The sequence below is a fragment of the Drosophila takahashii genome, chromosome 3L (genome assembly GCF_030179915.1).
Source record: "Drosophila takahashii strain IR98-3 E-12201 chromosome 3L, DtakHiC1v2, whole genome shotgun sequence".
Lineage (NCBI taxonomy): Eukaryota > Metazoa > Arthropoda > Insecta > Diptera > Drosophilidae > Drosophila > Drosophila takahashii.
The window spans coordinates 24,899,306-24,919,446 of NC_091680.1; the positions used below are offsets into that span (position 1 = coordinate 24,899,306).

The 20,141-nt window shown below is 35.6% G+C and overlaps 1 protein-coding gene and 1 long non-coding RNA gene across 11 annotated transcripts in view; one reads left to right on the top strand and one right to left on the bottom strand.

Moving 5' to 3' along the window:
* Window positions 1–4,075: 4,075 nt before the first annotated feature.
* pHCl-1 (pH-sensitive chloride channel 1) overlaps window positions 4,076–20,141 on the bottom strand; it is a 28,965-nt gene continuing 12,899 nt past the window's right edge. For 6 of the 10 annotated variants that reach the window (XM_070215330.1, XM_070215329.1, XM_070215333.1 and 3 more), the window contains 10 exons: window positions 20,045–20,109; window positions 19,771–19,991; window positions 18,550–18,632; window positions 17,503–17,640; window positions 16,037–16,189; window positions 12,888–13,102; window positions 11,241–11,291; window positions 8,837–9,436; window positions 4,931–5,041; window positions 4,076–4,762 (listed from right to left, as the gene is read on the bottom strand). In XM_070215330.1, coding sequence (XP_070071431.1) covers window positions 4,616–4,762; window positions 4,931–5,041; window positions 8,837–9,436; window positions 11,241–11,291; window positions 12,888–13,102; window positions 16,037–16,189; window positions 17,503–17,640; window positions 18,550–18,632; window positions 19,771–19,991; window positions 20,045–20,109 — 1,784 coding nt within the window. In that variant the 3' untranslated portion in view covers window positions 4,076–4,615. The remainder of the gene's footprint in view (window positions 4,763–4,930; window positions 5,042–8,836; window positions 9,437–11,240; window positions 11,292–12,887; window positions 13,103–16,036; window positions 16,190–17,502; window positions 17,641–18,549; window positions 18,633–19,770; window positions 19,992–20,044; window positions 20,110–20,141) is intronic. The other 4 variants (XM_070215334.1, XM_070215332.1, XM_070215335.1 and 1 more) reach the window with 4 other exon arrangements.
* Window positions 14,459–15,147, top strand: LOC138913062 (uncharacterized). The gene is made up of 2 exons (XR_011418637.1): window positions 14,459–14,736; window positions 14,800–15,147. It is a non-coding gene; the product is annotated as an uncharacterized lncRNA (long non-coding RNA).

The window sequence follows — 20,141 nt, forward strand, 5'->3', positions numbered from 1 at the left end:
ATAAATATTTCCTAAGATCAATTCACATATGTTCGATCCATTCCACACCCTCCACAAATTGTAACGTATTTTACCGCCACAGAAACAAATATAATTCGTTTGCATCGAGTCCTAAAGAGGGGATATTGTTACCTTTTGGGCCGCTTACTCGCAAAGGTACAAAATAATTACAAGTGGCAACCGGCAGACGACAAACGGCCAACTGCATCCAGGTAGAACTTGGCCCCTTCCTCAGGGTCTTGCCTTTACTTTTACCTTTACCGCGTGCCATCATCGCCGGCTGCTGCTGCAGGTGCAGAAGTCAACGAAGCGAGTCCCGATCAACTCAAACTCGTACAGAGAGATAAATACTTACTTTCGAGCTATCATACATCTTACAAGTTCCTTTTATTTAAGATGTTTTATAATTAAAATAAATTTAAGTTATTGGCAATAATATAACAATTTCAACTTTTTGTTAGAGTTCCATATTATATTTATAAAATTATAAAAATACTATTTTTTTAATTCAGTATCTTTTCTTAAAACGAAATAATTAAAAATAATAAATAATTTAGATTAAGTAACAGATATTAATATTTAAATTTTTACAGTGTACCCACACACATTCTGAGGGCCAAAAGACAGTTGCATTTCGTGCTGAAGGCGGAAGGAAGCTGTTGCGCGGGTCAAAACACTTGTCCTCGTTCGCTGGTTCCGAGTTTGAACCTTTTGCTCGAACCTGTTTGCGGGTTTATCTGGCAAGGGACGGCTCTGAGATCTGGCCAACAGTCAGTTCCAATAAGTACACAGAAAGAATGGTAAAATATGTGTACCTTTTGTAAGAAACAATAGCGAAATAACAATAATGATTTGAAGCTTAATTATTTTATATTTAGTTACGGATAGATTTTAAATATATTATAAATATGCGTATTTCCTCAAATAATATTTCACATTTGTATGTTTCTTATTGATCGAGGAATAGTTTTTAAAATATCCAAGACGGATTTTGGTTTTGTAATATCATAGCACACTAAAGTAAACCATTTCTTTAGTAATCTTTTGGGATTGTTTGTGGACTATTGATTTTGTGGAATATTTTCTTCAGTGCAGAAGCAGTTGTAGCCCCAGTGCATTCAGTTGTCATTCTTTGGGCAGGTTGTTTCTCATGTGTGGTGCTCAATTTTAGGGGTTGTCCCGTCTTAACGGCAACTGCGACTGCGTCTGTGACTCGTGTGCATTGACCTGAAAACTCAGCGCGCCTTTTGCGATATTTATGCCTTGTTGTTGTACAAAGTATTTACAATTTATCCATTTATCCAGTGAAATAAATGAGAATCTGAAAGAATTCTTACATGATTACAGCTATGGTGACTAGGAAACATTTATTTGAAGACTCCTTTATTTTTTAGTTTTATTTGTAATTTATTTTTTTTTTCCAGTCCTAACATCCCAACCCATTAAAAACACCTGATTGTTTCAAATTTATTTTATAATTGTTTTTCATTTTCTGATTGAGACGATCTTTATTAATGCGAAGCTGTTTTGTTTATTAGTTTTCTGGTTTTGTTCGTTTGTTGTTTTCCAATTTATAGTTTTTTTTCAAATATTTTCTTGTTTAAGACTAATTTTTGACTTGGTTTATGTACTTGGTGTATTTACATGATGTTCGTTTGGGAATGCAATGTTAATAAATTGGGTTTTATTATGCTCAAGGTTGTGCATTATAAAAAAGTTTTAATTATAATTATTACGTTTCGTAGCATTGTGGAGATTTTGGTTTTTGTAATTGATCTTTAAGAAATCTACTCGTATGTGAAATAAATTGGACAACACAAATTGCCCCAATGGCTCAACATGTTTTTCTTTTTTTTACTTTTTTATATATATTTTTTTAAACAAATCTCTAGCAAACAGTTCAGTTTGACTGGCATAGGTTTAGCAAATATTATTTGTAAAGAAATTAGTTTAAAGTTATTCGATAAAATGATTTGACTACTAACTATCTTCATTTATTACTATTTACATTCCGTTCATAGCATTTATAAATTATAAAGCTTGTGTATTCAGAATTTAAAACGTTTTTCATTTTGCATTAAACACCCATTTAATATGAGTATATCAACAGTTTTTCTTAATTCATTTGAAATATCTTGTTTTTCATATATTAATTTTCTCTTTTTCTAAATTCATTAATGCTTTTTTTAAGTGTGAACTTTTATGGCTTTGTTTTAAATCTATTTCATTTAAATACATTTTTATAATGTTACTGGTCTTTGGTTTAGCTTCTACTTTGTTTTATCAGCAGTTTAGCTTGTGAGGAGTTGAAAACAATGCCGAACTGAATTCGTTATAGGGCACATATGTAGGTCGGGTTCCCATCCATAACAACTCAAACTGTGTTTCGCTTGAAACCATCTAAGCAATCAATTAGTTTTTAATTCTCATAAGGAAGGCACCATCACCCAAATAGATTGCTAACTAACATTTAACAGAGTTATATGGTTAAGCTGTTAAAAAAACAAATAGTTTCTAAGGGTCCATCTTCATCGTATTTTATTTGTACATTCCGTATATTGGCCACATATTCAGCAAATTGCACTCACATTTCTTACCCTTCACTATTTCTCCGCAACAAAAATATTTATCATTGGACGCGATGAATTTGGAGTAAATTTTTCTGTGTGTTTTGTGTTCTATATAAGCAGCTAATTATACAAAAGGATTCAAAATTATTCGGCTTTGCTTGTTTGAAAGTTCACTTAGCATTTCCCTTTCATCTAATTAACTTTTTCGTTTTTGTAAATTGCAAAAAGATTGTCCTTGTCTTTGTTTTTTCATATCTTCTTTTATTTTTTAGTTGTTGTTTAGTTATATATATTTTTCGTTAAATGAGAAATAATTGCGAAGAACTTGCAAAATGGCGAAAAGAAAATTTCCCAAAAATCTACAAATCTCTAAATTCAAAAAATTTATTTATTTGCAAAAAGCATTTTGTGTATACGCATATTGTGTTCTATAAAGGTAATATTGTTTAAACAATTGGTAATCGTGGCCCTCAATAACCTGCTCTCAATTAATTTTAATAAAATTTCGTATGCAAAGGTTCGTTTAGATTTATGTTTCTTCTTTTGTGTTGTTTATCACAAGGTTTAAATTTGGTTTAGGTTTAAGTTTGTTTGAATTAGTTCGTGCTTCATTGGGGTTTTAAATATGTAATTTGTCCCACAATCTTTTGCAGAGCGTTCGTCGACATACATTGTATCTAAAATACTTGGGTGTTAGTTTTGTGAGTTTATAGTTGGGTTGGCATATGCTTTATAGCTACTTATGAGAGTTTTATAAAGTTTCTTGTCAAATATTTTTGTAAATATTTTAGTTAGCTTTCATTTATGTTTCTTCTATGAGCTTTGATATGTATTTTAATAAAAGTTGTTAGGCAATTCCTGCTGCTACTTAAAAAGGCGTTGATCGATTAAATAAAATGAATCTCTGAAAATGACCGACATTTTTTTGAAAACTATTTTTTTTTAAACCAAAATATTTTGTGTGTTTTCATTTCACCTGGATTTTTTTTAGGAAAGCTTTTACTGTGGTCTACTTTGCGGCGGTTTCATTTCTTTGAATTTATGTGATGCAATAAGATCAAACTCTGCTTTATTAATCGAACATTTATTGAAAAATAAACGGAATTTAACTAAACATTTAAATTAATATTATATACAGTATATCATGTATAACGTAAAAATCTGTGTGATGATTAACAATTTGTGTGTTCTGTTTGTTTACTCTTTGACATATGCGGAGGCATTTCAACTTATTGAGTTGATTGGAACAAAACGTGGGTTTAATTTCATAATATTTGACTAGAGCTGTTTGTAAATATATAACATCTATGTATATGTGTATAAACAGGTTTGCATCATTCGACTACTCAAATAGGTTAAGCCTTAAAGCTGTTTGGTTTGCGTTTCATATTTTATAATTATAGGCTAGGTCTTTTTATCTTCTTGGATCGTGTTTTTTGGTACTTTCAGCATAAATTTCTTTGCTTAATAAATTGTTGAAATATTATATATTACAATTGCTAGACAGTGTTTTTTGGTTGGTATAATTAACTAATGCATTTTCGAGCATATGCAAAAATTTGCAAATTTAATTTAAGGTTCTTTTTTTTTTGGTTTGTTTCTACTATTTTTAAAAAAGGCAGTCGAAAATGTTTCTTTCGTATGTTTGCTCATTTGCATAAATTTAACTTTCGTAAATATTAATTATTAACAACTTATTCATTTCGTTTTTCCCCGTTAACAACTCAGTTTAAACTAATTTTTTCATTTTGACGTTTTTATCACTGGTTTTGTCATGTTGTTGCCATTTAAATAATCGTTAATGAATAATTAGATGTACTTTGTGTTTCCCTTTGTTACATTAAAATTAGATGACTTTGCAAGGCTCTAGAACGTAGCAAACGAGTTTTCATGTCGGTCTGCATGTTTTCCTACAAATTACTTTACGAATAATGCATTCTCTCGGCATTCGAGTCTGCTTTTCTGGCATTGCTTCGGCAATTTAGCGTGTTCAAGTATCTATATATGTATGTTTATGCATTATTTTTATTGTTTTATGCTTAGTTTTACGAAAATCCTTTATAGTGTACAAAGAAGAATATCAGAAAAATGGCATAAGCAGTTGGAAATGTAATTCTTGCGATGACATCGATCGTCTTGGCCACTCGAATCGGATGGGGTGGCTCTTTTTTCCGCACTTGAACGAAGCAGGTCTGAAAAAGAGATAAAAAGCTGTAGGTATTTATCCAAAAGGGGTCTGAAAATAAGTTTCTCCTTAGGAACTCTAATTTTATATCCTTTAATTTTTAACTTTTGAACTTTTCACAGAAACTCATTTTCAGGTATCATTTTTAGGGATATAGTTTTTAGGATAGGCTCACCTCCGTGGCACAGCCATTATTCGCTGAATGGGTGCACGGACTGTTGCTGCCCCCGCAGGTGGTGCATGCCACGATTTCGTTCGGGGCTCCGGCGTCTCGTCGCTTCTCGCCCTGATAGACGGCGGTAAATTTAAAAAACTTATTCGTTAATTTTCATTTGACCATGGTGGTGGTTGGCAAACAAGTTGGCAATTTTACAAGTCAAATACAATTGGTGAAAAAGGAGTTATTTACACATACATACACACACATACGCATAAGAAAAAAAAACGTAAAATTGGTTTGGCAGTTGCAGTTTGGTTATATTTCGGTTGTTTGCATTTCGTTTTTGCAAAAACCCAGCAAAAAGCGTATAAGTATGTTAAAAATATATGAAAAAAAGGTAGAAAAATATTATATTTATTAAAGTTCATTAAACAAGTGGCACAAAAATGTAAATATAAATTGAACGCTACGAAATTTATCACAAAAGCGCTTGAAATGCTTTTACAAATTGAACTACAGAAATAATTTTCAAAAATAATTATTATTGTTAGGTCAGCATACTTACGGGCTTTTAAATGTTTATTTTATTTTATTTTATTGTATTTATGTCAGTGGCAGCAGTTGAAAAAGCAAGAAAGAGCAAATACGATTTTAGTACATGGTAGTCTATTTATAACCACAGCGCAATTTAATTGAATTTATTGAAATTTTACTAAATTTTGTTTGCACGTACAGTATTTAATTCATTTGTTATTTTTGTTTAAGCTATAGCAGTTTGTATAGAATTTGTATTTTGATTGATATGAGAATGGCATGAGAATTTTGCTGTGTTTTTATTTTAAGTAGGTTTAAATTAAAATTGACACAAATGTGATGAGAATTTAAATTTCAAATTTAAATAAAACTCCAAACGTAGTATCGAACGCTTAATAAATGTTAAAGTTTTTGTTATAGAATGTCGAATCGTGTTTATTGTAGGTTTAGTGTGATGTAGGATGATTATTGGGGGTGGCATTCTTCTATTTATGATTGCGAATATATTTAATGATTGACTATGAACACATACAAGGTAAGTTAAGGTAAATATCTGTTGATTTTAGTGCACTTTATTGTGTGGATTCAAGCGTGCTCTATACGGGATATAACTAGGCAGATGTGTTGGGGTAAAAACCAAGCTAGTAGCTTTAAAACTGGTACACTATATACAGGCTGTTTACTATACAAGCACATATTGAAAAATGAACCACAGTTGTGAAACAGTTATATTTTACAATACAAGTTGGACTCTATTAATAATTATTTTAAGCTTTAAACATCACACTCTGCGCTGAAATTTAATGTGTTTCAGCTGAATACATATTTAATTGCATAACTGCTGCCTGAATTCCTGCACTGTTTCACGGAAATTGTGGGCTTAATTAACATCAAAAATTTGTGAGAGGTATATAAATAGTCCAATGGGTCGTAGGTGGCAGGCTAAGAAATTAACTGCGTCCGCTCGCAAGTATGCTACAATTTATTGCAGCTACAGTGGCACGTACTACCCGAAGTTGCATCTGAAAACGGCAACGAACCAGGGGAAAAATCATGGGGATTTTCCGGGGGGTTGGAGATGGCTGGATGGGCGGTTTTCGGGGGCGTTGGGCTGGCAGCTGACTTGTCTTTGTTTGCCAGCAGCTGGCGGCCATTTGCCGAGTGCACAAATGCAGCCAAAGGTGGCCGAAGGGGTTGCGAAAATGGAAAAGCCGGGAGAATAGGAAAATGGCAAAAACGGGCTGGGAGGATGAGGAAACAGTTACTTAGGTAAGATGTATTATGCGGGTGTGTTTAAGCAGCCAGAGAGCCGGATAACGTGGCTGACCTAAATTAAACACGGTAGCTGTGCCAGAACTTTGCTGCTCGTTAATTTCTTCAAAATCAACAAGGCATTTTTAATGACCATTGCTTCAAGAGCTGTGTAAAAATGTGTTGCAATTGAATACTGATTAGATATAAATACAGATTTTTAATATTTCTAATGTTTAAAAGGGAATTTAATTTTGTTTAATATATATTTAGTTTTGTTCATTTCTTTTAATCTATCTTTAAGGATTTAAATATTGTACAATACAAAAATATTTTAAGCAAAAAGAGTTCTCACTTATTTTACGTTAAGTGATCCCTAAGATGCTTATTAAGCCATTTAATTTTATTAACACAATACTGTGAGTAAAAGTTGAAAAATGTATGACAAGCGAAGATTTATATGCCCAGTGCAATTAGCATGGGGGGAAAAGTGTGAAGTGTATCTTCCCTCGTGAATTTTTTCAACTTTCCGAATTTTCCGTATTTGCATAAGACTCCCGGAGGGGAGGGTGCTGCTTTAAAATGCCAGGCTCAAACTTTTCCGCTGGAAAATCCTTGCGCATCCTTTCGAGAACATTTTCGGCTATTATGATGCATGTACCAACGCGTTCTGTTTTCATTTTCGCTTTCGTTTCGTTTTCTTTCTCCGATTCGGCCGCATCCTTCGCCGCCATTTGTTTGTGTTCCACTCTCGTGTCGTTGGTTTTTCCGGTGCTCTCGGGCTCATTACGGCATTTTCCACTTTGGGGCGCTCATGAATAATTATGTTGTCCTGTTGCGGCCCAGTCATCCCGTTGTCCACCTGGCCGGGCGCCAATTTAAACGCGTACACCATTTTTAATTTACATGCTAATGGTGGAAAACATTTTCCCAGCCACCTTGTTGTTGACGGTTTTCCGCTTCTGGCCGGGGCTGCCTGCAACTCCTTCATGGTCTGCGTATCCTGGCGCTCTGGTTCTGTCGGAAGTGGTCGTCAGCGTTTCACAATTTCCCATAAAATAGTTTTGCCTGGAACACGGTCTTTCATCACGCCCACTTGAGTTGGTTTTATTTGCCTTTTGTCGGCTGCATTCGTATCTTGATAGCGGCTCTCCTTTTTCATTCCGATAAGTTTGATTTACTTGGGGACTTTTTGGGGGGAAAAGGGAGTTTAGTGATTTATGCGCTGGAAATTGGTTGCAAATCTTAAGGGCGAAAAGTTGAGTTTTAGGGCTTACGCCACCTTGATATCTTCAAGATATCTTAAGTTTTCACGTTAACCCATGTGGAACTAGGAACATTTATGCAGGATACTATAAAAAACATCCTATATTAATTGTTTGCCATAACTGGAATATTATTTTTTGAAAATATTACATCATTTTTAAATTAAAAATTATGTAATATTTTCAGAAATTCTGATGCCCGGATTCGAATAAGAAATCTACTCTAATTTTATCTTTATGTGATTTATGTTTATAACGTTAAAAGCTTAAACCATTATACCGATAAAACCCCTTAAAGCGCAATTATCTTCTTGAGTGACCTAATGAATAAATCACTTAGGTTAGGGGTAATTAGTTAAGAAAACATCTTCATTGCTTGCTTTCGATTTTCCAAGACAACTTTGCCTCGATTTAAGCCCTAATTGCTTAACCTTCTGTTTCCTCTGGCTGCCAATTCCTCATGTCTAATGCAGTTACTCTTGTAAGTCATTGTTAGTCTTTCATTTAAAGTTCAATTGCAAGTTTTGGGAAAAATCCAACTTTGAGTGTGCGTGTTTGAGGGTGTTTGGGTGCATTTGTGGGTGTTTTTTTCTTTTTTTGGGAAAATGGCAAATGGCAATCAAAATAACCGCAGGCAATCAAGTTTAGTGAGGGGAGCACATGGCCGGGGACGAACTTCGATGTTCGCCTTTTGGCCAAACTTTCTTCTTGCTGACGTTTTTCTTTGGCTCCGGCTTTTTGTACATTGTTATGGTTAGTTATTAGTCGGTTGTGCAAACAACAACAAGAACGAATGTTTTTTTTTTGGTTGGTTTGGTGGAATTTTCGGTTAGTTTCGGGAGCGGTTCTGGTGTGTCCTTTTTTTACTCACTGTAGCTTCCACACTTTCGAATGCATCGCCATAAACGGAGGCTGGTGAATTGGAGCGCGAGGCCTTCCGGCGAGGCGGCTTCAGCGGCAAGGACAACTGGCGTTCGGTCATTTCCATATCCTGAGCCTGAGCCTGTGGTTTCGGTTCCGCCTCCAGTTCGGTCTCAGCCTCGATCCTGACCACCAAGGCTGGTGTACTGGTGGCCACCGATCGGCGTAGTGTGGCGCTGGAGTCCGGCTCCTCCTCCTCCTTCAGTTCGTCCTTGAACTTGACCTTGGTACTAGTCACTCCGGATGCGATTCCGCCGGGCTCTTCGTATATATGCTCAGTGGGTCGTCCACTGGGATGCGGCGATATGGAAGTGGATGGACTTCTGGCCGCCTTCCGCTTTATCGAGCGTGCCCGCAAGTTCTGGACAGCAGCTCCAATGATTCCGCCGTGGGCCTCCTGCCAACGCATTCCGCCGCCGAAGAACTCCTCCGGATCGGTGGTCCTCGGGGTGCCGGGCGTGGCCACCGAGGAGGAGGCGGCCGGGGTGCCGGAGGACATGGGCGTGGCACCGCCCATCATCGACATGGCCGGTGTGGCAGCGGCGCTTGCCTTTTCGGAGGACAAAAGCGGCATGAAATTCGCGTTCGATTATTTCCTACAGAGCAGGTTGGTTGAATGGGGAGAGTTTTTTTGTTTTGGATTGGTTCTGAGCTTTGGTTTCTTTATAGAGTGTTTTGTTTTTGAACGCGAGGAAGAGAAAGACAATTTTCGGAGAGAGACACACAGGTGGTTTTAGTCAGGATAATCGAAGGCCACAAGAGTAATTGGGTTAATTGATGGGCATTATCAATAGAGAGGTTACTTGGATTCAAGCAGTTAGTCAAGTTGATTACGTAATGCCACGAATTAGTGACTTTTGTTTTTCCTTTATTTGTTGACTGATTTTCTTGTATTTGGTAGGAATTCAATTTTAAATTGTTACTCTTCGCCATTAGATTCGAACACTTTAAATTAAGCAAAATGTTTACTTTCTAAAACTTTATGTATGGAGCGCAACACTTAAACTTCTTTAAATTTGAATACAATGTTGTCTCGTTTTCTATATACGATTGCGTATAAATGTATAAAAAGCCAAAAAGAGATATTACACAATATTAAAAAAAAACTTAATTTTTTTAAACCCTTTTAGTTAACTTTTTTTTAACTTTTTTGTTAAAAAATACCCACAGGAACATTTATCTGGTTTCTGGTGTCTTGTTTACAGATTGCATGAGTGTTTTAATTGTATTTATTGAGAAACATACAGATGCACAAAATGCACTAAAAGTATACGCCTAAACAAAAAGCTTTCAAGCAAAAACAGACAACGCAAAATAACCAAAAACGAAAATGCTTCAGCTACTACTGGTTAGTATCATAAATAATAGTGGCCAACATTTCCGGCACCATACACATATCGTTTTTTTGTTCCAGTAAACCAAAGAAATGTTTGTTTTATTAGTGGCAGAGGGCGGTGTCATAAAATCAATAAGGAACTTAATTCGAATGTATATTTCAAATTCAAGGCAAAATTCATTTAGAGAAATTAAAATGTAAATCAGGGGCAAATAACAGAACTGATTTATAGCTTTTCCGATGTAATTTTTTCGATATGTAAGAAGAGAAAGAATTTTTTCCATATAAATTGGTAATCATTTTTTTCGCTTTTTTGTTACAATTTTCTCTCGTAACATTTTTCCCAATTGTAAGTGACCTTAAAGTGTGTTTTATTGATATATATATTTTTTCATTTTTTATTTCGTTATGAGTTTTTATATGTTGTGGTTGAAGTTGTCGTTTCAGCTGTTGGTTGTGTGTAAATAGATTCTTCAAAAACAATTATGCTACGCATATCAAATATGCGTGGAATTGCTGTCAGGTGTTTAAGTACATTACTAGTTTGTTTATGATTGGTTTAAAAACGAATAAACGTAAATAAATGATGAAAATAATTATTGTAATAAATATGGAGTTATATACATTGAAAGCGAGTGCGAATCTACTGGGTAATTTAAATTTGAATTATAGTTATTGTTATTTTCATTGGTTTTTCATTTCGGCTCGAAAATCAAATTAAACACTTTTTTTTTGGGAAACACAAAAACCAAAATCGAAACAAAACTTTTTCAATGCATTTCATCAAAGCGAAATTCGCATGCCATTTTTCTTAGGTTTACTTTTCGCTGTTTGGACGGGGGGAGGGGAAAAAGGGGCTCGGTGGGGTGTACCAGTGTGTGTGTTTTAGTTGGATTGTGTGTGTTTAGTTGGGGGCATTTTTGTGGCTGCTGTTTGCTGCTAAATGGTTTTGTTAAAGTTTTCTGTTTTCTCAGGGGGCGGGGACGGGGTGGTGCATGAGTTGTGGTTGATAGCTTACCAAAGGACTTGCAAGAATTACTCCGATCCTGCTTAGTACTGCTGGAAGACGCTGCAAAAATGTACACAAAACAATGTTCATACTCAAAACACACTTTAAGTTTGGTTTGGTTGTCATTTTGATTGGGTTTAGTTTTGGTTTCGGTTTTCTGTTTGCTATTGCTTGTTCAGTTCTCACTTAGCTCCTAGTTTTGAGAGTAAATTAAATTTGGCTGGTGGTTATTCGAATAGTTGCATATCACTAAAATTGGGAACAATGTTCGATTCTTTTCGGTCACGCTTGCGTCTTTTAATATTGAAAAATAAGGTAATTTATGATGCATGGGGCTAAAAAGTGGCATTTATTTAAGTGGCACTATCAGCTCTGTTAAAATGATTGCTTTTCTTTTGTTATCTTTTTACGTAACATGCCACTTAAATTAATTCCCATAAATAGGATTACAAATTCGTAAATCACATGAAAGAAAAATGCTTAACGTGCATTAAACGCTGGGTTCTTAATTCGAAAAGTGCCTACGTAAAAACAAAATGCATATTTTATCGGTTTTATTTTGTATGATCAATTTTAGTTTTTGTTGCTTCATTTTCGTTAGAAAACAATGAAAAACATAAATAAACATACCTACCTACGGGCATGTAAAACGCTTCAATTATTTTATTATTATTCATATTATGTTTGGGTTTTGTTAAAATATTTGCAAACTAATTGGAGATGAATAAAACGCATTGTTTTCCTTACGAACGATTGTATTATACAACATTTAGAAAATAATTAAAACATAACAGAAAACAAATGTATAGATTTCTATCATATGAGGAAGGGATTGGCGGTGGCATTTCTCAGGGTAAATGCCCTTCATTGGGTTAATAAAAATGCAAACAAATTATACAACTGAGCATCGGCACAATTAATACACATACATAGACAGTATCTTTATATAGGACAAAAATCAAAAATCAAAATAAAATCAGTAAGGTGTGAACATAAATCAAATGGAACGTTTCGGTTTAAATCATTTCGTTATTCGTAGGACACACAAATTTACGTTTAGTATAGTTTTAAAAAGTTGTTATACAAAATGCTAAGTTGGGGATCAACACAAAGTGAGTTTTTATAGCGAGCATTTTGTAGTTGATAATGTAAATATGACAATGGTTCTATTAACTAAAGACCATTAAATAAGACTGGACAGTACACGGATAGGTGATCAAAAGTTGGGTATACGCAGATATAGAGAAAAGGAGAGATATAGACGGATAGAGAAAGACAGAGATATAGAGGGGACGCAACACAATGGCGGTAATCGAATTGTTGTTGTCTGAGTTTTTATATATTTTTTGTTTTTTTTTTGTTGTAGTTTTCATGACTTGGGCTCAGGTGTTGCTGGCTTCTTAAACAAAGGAAGAACAAATAACTTGAATAACTTATATAGTACGAATGTTGGTTGTTGTGTTCGCTGTGTGTTTTTATTTCATTTGCTTTGGTTGTTTGTTTTTCTTTTTATATGTATATAACTTTTTTGTTTTTTGTTGGCTTTGCACGCTCATGTAAAATTCATATTTAATTGCTTTCAAAATGCATACGAAATTAGCTTTTTCGGGTCGGGGCTGCCTGGTGTGAATCGGATTAAATGATTATTTAATTTACCTGTGTTACGGGATTCTCGCCGGGCCGGTAGACGACGTTGTGCAGGGGGCGCTTTCGCCCCACATAATTGACGCAGACGAATTCCAGCAAGGAGGCGTAAATGAAGCACATACAGACGCCGTCCCACACGTTCATCGCCGTCAAATTAGAAACAACCGGCAGAGTGCTCCGGAAACCGTTCGAGGTAGTGAAGAAATTCAGCATTGTTGTCACGCCTTCGCTCGGTTGTTCGTTCAAGTTGTTCGGGTTGTTTAAAGTTGGTCATTGTGGATGGTAATGGTAGAGAAACTTGCATTAGCCGTTTGACACTTAATTAGAAAAGCATTGCATACTTCGGGGCGGGGGACAAACGGGAGTCAAGGGCGGAAGGATGTATTTGTATATATTCTGTGGCGTTTTGTTGAGTTGTTTAATTAGTTTTGGCATATGTACAAAAGTTTTTAGTTTCAACTTTACCGTCCGGTACTCGGACCGTATTGTGTTCGTTTCATTTGTTTGGCTTTATTTTGTGGTTTAATAAATGTGCATAAGCTAAAGAAAAGTCAACAATTCTACTAAATTGATGAGGGGCATTATTTCTAAGCATTCGATTTATATGTTTAATTTTATAAGCCCTGTGGTGTCACGTAGATCAATGCCGTTTTAAAGTATACTAGTTTTGAAAGTATATTTTTCAGTTTTATAGTTTACGGATTTTGTAATATATTTTATTCAAATTTTAAATAATAGGTTTTTTTGTCATTATACCTATTTAGTGTTTGTTAAATCATTGCCAATTTTTTTTTCATTTTATCATTGTTGCTTTAATTTTTATATAAGTCGTTAATGACTATTTAAATCCTTTTAAAATACTAATTTATTAATCACAATGATGTGTTACAAAAAACCTATCATTAATATTTTATTTTGCTGCAAATTGCTAAGTTCTTTTCTCCATTAATCAAATTTTTCCCATTGGCTGAGGCGAAAGTGCAAATCGAATTAATCAAGGGAAATGCTGGCATTTAATATTAATTATTCAGCTCATGACCGCTCGACATAAAAATGCAATTGGCCAATGGAGCTGAGCTTGCGACATTATTAATCTTGGTTGCCTAATTAGTTGCGTCAACAATTCGCCAGCTGGCTGAATGCAGGGGAATTTAACTAGTTCGGCATACCAAAAGGAGCTCTTGCAGCATCCGCTTGGCTGCATCCACGAACCACATCGATTTTCAATTTGCCAGCGTTTTGGTATCCGCCCTACTCTTACCAAAAAAAAAACGGAAAATCTCGACGCTGCACTCAACTGAAAATGCTTCGAGGAAAAGCTCGAGAGCCAAGCGGGTCACAAATGAGGGAAAAAGATGCTGCCATGCTAAGAAGGAGCCGCTGTAAAATGCATGCAATGTCAGCACTTCGACTAACAAAACGGCATCGCTTGCCCTGAAGCAATTTCGCCGTTTTTTGACTATTTATTTATTTAGTTTCCTTTTGTCATTGAAATGTCGTCTGATTATGTTTGCTCTGGGCAGACAATGACAGCCAGCAATGGAATTATCCTTCCCCTTTTCGATTTTTACAATGCCATTTGAGTGCTCTGTCGTAGTTTTGTCATCGAAAGATCTTAAGTGCAATATTACTGGAAAAATTTAAAAATTTCATGCCAATTAGATCAAAAGTTACCATGTTGCAATCAATTTTCGACCGATTTAGAGCAATTTACAACAATGTCAATGCATTAAAACTGAATGGGGAAACGTTTAAAGTTTATATTAAAGATAATATTTAAAAAATAATTTATGATAAAGAATATTTTTAAAATGTTCTTTGTCTTAGTGCAAGTATTTTACTGCAACTTAAAGTCAAGGTAAACTCTAAACCTTTTTTAATCCCCATCTGCTAGATTCTCATATATGCCTTAACTTTGTAGTTTCTGCATTACACGCACAGACGGCTTTCTGTTCTATTTGCCTAGTCCATGTTGCCCATATGGCTTATGCATAAATCATCATGTATGATGTGGCCACCGCTCCACGTCATCATCATCGTCATCACAGGGACTGGGATGTGGAATGTGCTACAAGCCGTGGAAAATACCAGGATACGGCGTGTCCGTGTTTCTGTGTCTCCTGTCCAGGAGCAGCTGCCAACGACGTTGGATCCTGATGTTTCGACTGACATTCCCTTTGCGTTGCTCTCATTATTTTCATTTCGGTTTCTCACTTTTGGCCATACAGCACAGTAATTGCATTATTTTTGCTCCACTCGGCATAAACAGCTGAGGGCAAAATACTAGTAGTGGTACTAAGAAAGCCATTGTACTTAAAATCTGTCCATGTCTATCTGACAATGAAATTTGAGTTATTCAAATATTTCAAATAAATACTCTTAAAAATCTTAAAGCAACAATAATAAAATGTATTATAATTTTTAGATTACTCGAATTTTCACACAGTATTTATAATGTTAATGATTTTATTTTTTATTTGGTTTTTATCTCGGTTTTTTATTGATGTAATTTGCAATTGATTTTTTTTTGGTTTGAATATTATATGTTATTAATTCTAAATTTTAAATGTAAGTGTTGCAATCTATTTGAACATAAATTTGGGTAGCCCTTTTAGCATGATGTATGTAGAACGCTTTAGTTGATTTTTCGTATACGGTTTTACCAAAGCTTCTCAAAGAAAATAAAGATTAAGTTAAGTTGACTAGTTTAAGTTAAGAAGTCATGCAATGCATAAGGACTCAAAGGAGTTGGGCGTTTACCAAATACGAGTGCAGGAAGTAAGAAAATACAAAATGAGAAAATCAACATTGGTAAAATCAGTCCAAGAAATGGATCGAAATGAAAAAGGAATCCATTTAAATCGAGCGGCTAGCTAAACTTGAAATTTGAATGAGTTAAATGGTCGTAGGCTGGTCTAAACTAAAAAACCTCTAAATATATTACTTATTATTGGCCAATTGTCTCGTGGTTGCGTTTAAATTTGGACTAAAACTTTCTGGACAGCTACATTTTCGTTAACGACTAAATAGTGATTTGGATTGTTTTTTCATTGATTTGGAAGACTTTGATTGTTGATAAGATTTCTGTTTGCTTCATTAACAATTTGGAACTTCTTTTGTTTTTTTTTTTTGTTTTTGGTTTTGATTTTGCTACGTACCGATCATAACCCGGGCTGGGACTGCATTCCATTCCAGCCAAAATGTGATAAACGACGAGGTGACCAATATAATGCCAGGTATGAAAACGGTTGTAAAATAATACGCACGATCACGGGTAAATGTCAACTCGACCTGTAGGCAACTGTAATTACCTTAAGAAACAAGGCCGGAATTATGCAAATTCGGCCAAAGGTTAACACACGCACACACACAGAGACAGACAGAGAGAGATAGAGAGTTATAGATAGAGAGGCCTATTTGGTAGGAGGACGCATTTATTTGGATTTTCCTTCAAAGGGCCTAGAACTAGCCCATACTAATTCCCGAGTTTTGGCTTATTTTGGCTAAACTATACCTCTGATTACAGAACGGAAAAATATATAAACTTGAATAACTAAAATTGTGTTTTGGTAATTTGGGCTTTGCTTTCAGATTTGGGGTGGAATTTGGATTGGTATTGGTTGGCTCTCATTCAAGGAACCAAACCCATGCAGCAAACCTTAAATTCTAAGATCTTTTTGGTGTGGCATACTTTGGGTGGGCACTGTAATTTTTGTTTTTTGCTACTACTTTGGCCGCAATAAAATGAAATGGAAAAGTGACAATTATAAATCATAAAATTGTACAAATTACATTACAGAAGGGCAATCGAAAAAGGCAAATGCTACGAAAGGCGGAAAGAAAATCAACTCTCAATGGCGTACAAAATTGATTTTTTGTTCGGTTAAATTCTTAAAAGTACGTATTTTTATTAAGAGTTTTTTTTTGGTTTTGTTTAGTGTGAGAGAGATAGAGCGAGGGCAAAAATTGGTTATGATTGTTTTTAATTGGTTGGTTGGTATTTTGGTATTGTTACCTATCATCGATCTAGCTGGCACTGCATTCCATTCTAGCCAGAAAGTTATAAAGGACGACGTCACCAATATAATGCCGGGTATAAAAACGGTGGTGAAATAGAATGCACGATCTCTGGTAAAGATTAAATCGACCCTAAGACAGCTGTAGTTCCCTAGGGGCATTATTTGTTTTGGTTTTTGGATATTTTTTGTTGGTTGTTTTGTAGCGTTTTTTTATAAGAGAGAGAGGAGGAGTGGGAGGGTAGACAAAGAGTAGACCATTAGATAGGCATTGGATTTATTTTTGTAGATTCTTTGCTATAATGTAAAAGCTGCATAAGCACGTCTAGCCGAGGTCTGAGACTACGAAAGTAAATTAAGAAAAAATGAACTTTAAAAGCCAAGCCAAAGAATGGAGTACTAAACTGAGAAGGTCCGTTTGTAAGAAACCTAAAATAATTGTTTGAATACGCCTTTTTGTATGTTGAACAAAGAAAATACCATTTTACCATCGAACACTACTGTTACTAAAGAGCAAAATTTCCTGGTTGTAAGTTCTTTGGCTAATACAAAGTATAAGCAAATGAAGTGATTGGCAGTCGAGTCGAATGGAGATCCCAATGACTTACCTCTCCAGCTGTTTTGATCGCAGGCCGTTGTTTGATTCTTGATTAAGTACGCGTTTAACGTGGTCAGCGAAGGACTTTTTCGCAGAGTGTCCTCATCGTTCTTCCAGACGTATTTGATTTGGGCCTCCTCGTAGGAAACTGCACAAGGACGAGAGGAGAATTCTTATTTCAGAAACACTGGCTCAGTTGGATTACACTCTCAGCCACGAGTAATCTCTTCATCCCCATCTCCATCCCCATTATCATCATATCATTAATTAATTAGATTAATGTAAATAGGCAGAGATACACAAATGCATATTGTCTGAGCCATTTGTCAGGGTTCGGGCCCAGACCCCGTAAATTAAATCATATTTGACAAACAAGCCTTGACAGGCAGGCAAAAGGCACAACACTTCGATGGATGTTTCTATTACCCCCTCATAGATGAAAATCTCGGCAGGAACCGACATCATCATCCTCTCAAAGTAATTTACGATGTTGCTCACGTTCTTAGCCAATGTTTCCAAGAGGGTTGGGAACCGGAAACAACTTTCGAAAACAATGTAAAGACAAAAAGCCCAGAACAAGGCTGACTGTGTGCGCCTGTCTCTGTGACTGTGTGGCAGGCAGTCAGCCTTGTTAGTCACTTTGTCAGCTTTTGTCGTTTAGACGCCCCTTTGCCGGTGCCACGCCCTTTAGGCCCCATCGCCTCCTCCATTGTTGCATAAACACACAACGAAACAAACACACAGACGAATGCAGATAGAGGAACAGATTTCCCCTGAGTGGCAGTCAACACGCTCGCCTGCCCATCTTTTTATCATCAGAGCATCAACATCTTGAGGTTCTCTTTCAACACTTTGGAATTGTCACATTATTTATACATTAATCTCACTGGCTCTTCAATTTTACCTACTTTTTAGAAAATGTTTCATCCACAGCATTTGTTTCTGACTTAGCTGATTCTGATACTTATTTCATTAAACTTTACTTCATCCCCCAATCTTTTTTATATAATCTGTCGTTAACTAAAAATAAATAAGAATATATTTTCTTTAAACTTACTGCTTTCCATGGAGAAGGAACACTTTGGATCATCGAATGGAAATATATGAAGACTTCCCTGGCAGGATAAGATCAGATGACGTCTGAAAGGAGATAGCAAATGCAATAAATTACTTAAATCCATAAATAATATCATAAATTTTGATAATCTGTTAAATGTTATTACCATTATTATTTTGAATTTATGATAATTTCTAATTGATAGCCATTAGGCTATTGAAATCCTTGACATTCTGGCACATAAATTAATATGATAATAATAAAATAAACGCGAACTAACTTTCAAACAAAAATATTTAGGTTGCTTTTAAGTTTGATTTACAACATCTATCGTAAAACTTTTTTGACCTTATAACTCTTTGAATTTTACCCTCGAGCAATTTCATGCTTGTCTTTGCCACTTAATATCACGCTTTGTTCAACAGCATCAATTCATAATTTTCCACCCCGTGTCGCTGTCGCTTTTCCAGCAAGTTTTTCCGACGTTTCTCCTTGTCGGCTATGCAAACAGCAAAAGGGAAATGCTGGACCAGAAAATGCTGGGGAAAGTAAATGGCAACTGCAACTTATTTTAATTGCTGGACGACACTTTTGCGCTATGCAGTCAATTGGAAAAGTTCTGTTGAATTAAAAATGTAGACAAGTTGGAAGAGGAGGCAGTGAGCGAAAAAGAGGGAAAGAAGACAAACATGAGCATCCAACAAATGCTGGCCATATTGTGAAAAGTTCCTAGCCTCTTTTTTTCCTCGGGAAACAACATACGAGCCTGAATTTTGCAGCTGGCCAGGAGTTGGGATATATGTACTTTGTACCTGGGCAAATATTTACATACCTACTTTTACTTTTTTTACATTTTACTCATATTCGCCCATTTCTCTGCGCTACCGTCTCCATTTCTTGTGCTATTTTTCATTACGGCCTCGTATGTTTGCCCGGCTAGCTTACATATTTTGTGGGCCCTTTCCTCAAATTTTCCACTAGCCAGCGAGAAATAAAAAAAACGGTGAAAAATTGAGCAAAAGAGGCAGCAGCGGAAAAAAGTAGAGAGAATAAAAAAATATTGCCGCTCTGCCCTGTCATCTTGCTCTCCCTAATGAATATGAACTTTGAGCGAAAATTTGCATTTTCTGGCGCCATTAAAGCCGCTTAGCCCGGCCTCGTCTCCGGTTTTGTATAAAAAATTCATTCATATTCAAATCGGGCTGCAGAGCAGACACACACCTCATTGCGTACGTAATGGTCCCGTTCCGAAATATTCTTAAAGCGAAATGCATTGGTATGATGGGATCCTTGAAATCGCCATGCATAATGAAATACGTATCCGGCGTCCAGATGCTATCATGGTGATGCAGAGCATTTAAGAAGTCGTAATGAGACTTATTGCCATATTGCAGTCGCGGATCGTTCCATTGCTGGTTAAGCAGAAATTCCACCTCGTATTTCTGCAAACAATCGTTATAAAATATATATTTTTTGCAAATATCCTCGGACTCACCAAACTGCTTTCATCGGGCGATGCTAAGCTCAGGAGCAGCACGTTCACGTTCACCGTCAGAGTGCCTATTAAAATGAATTTTAGTACACACAGTAGA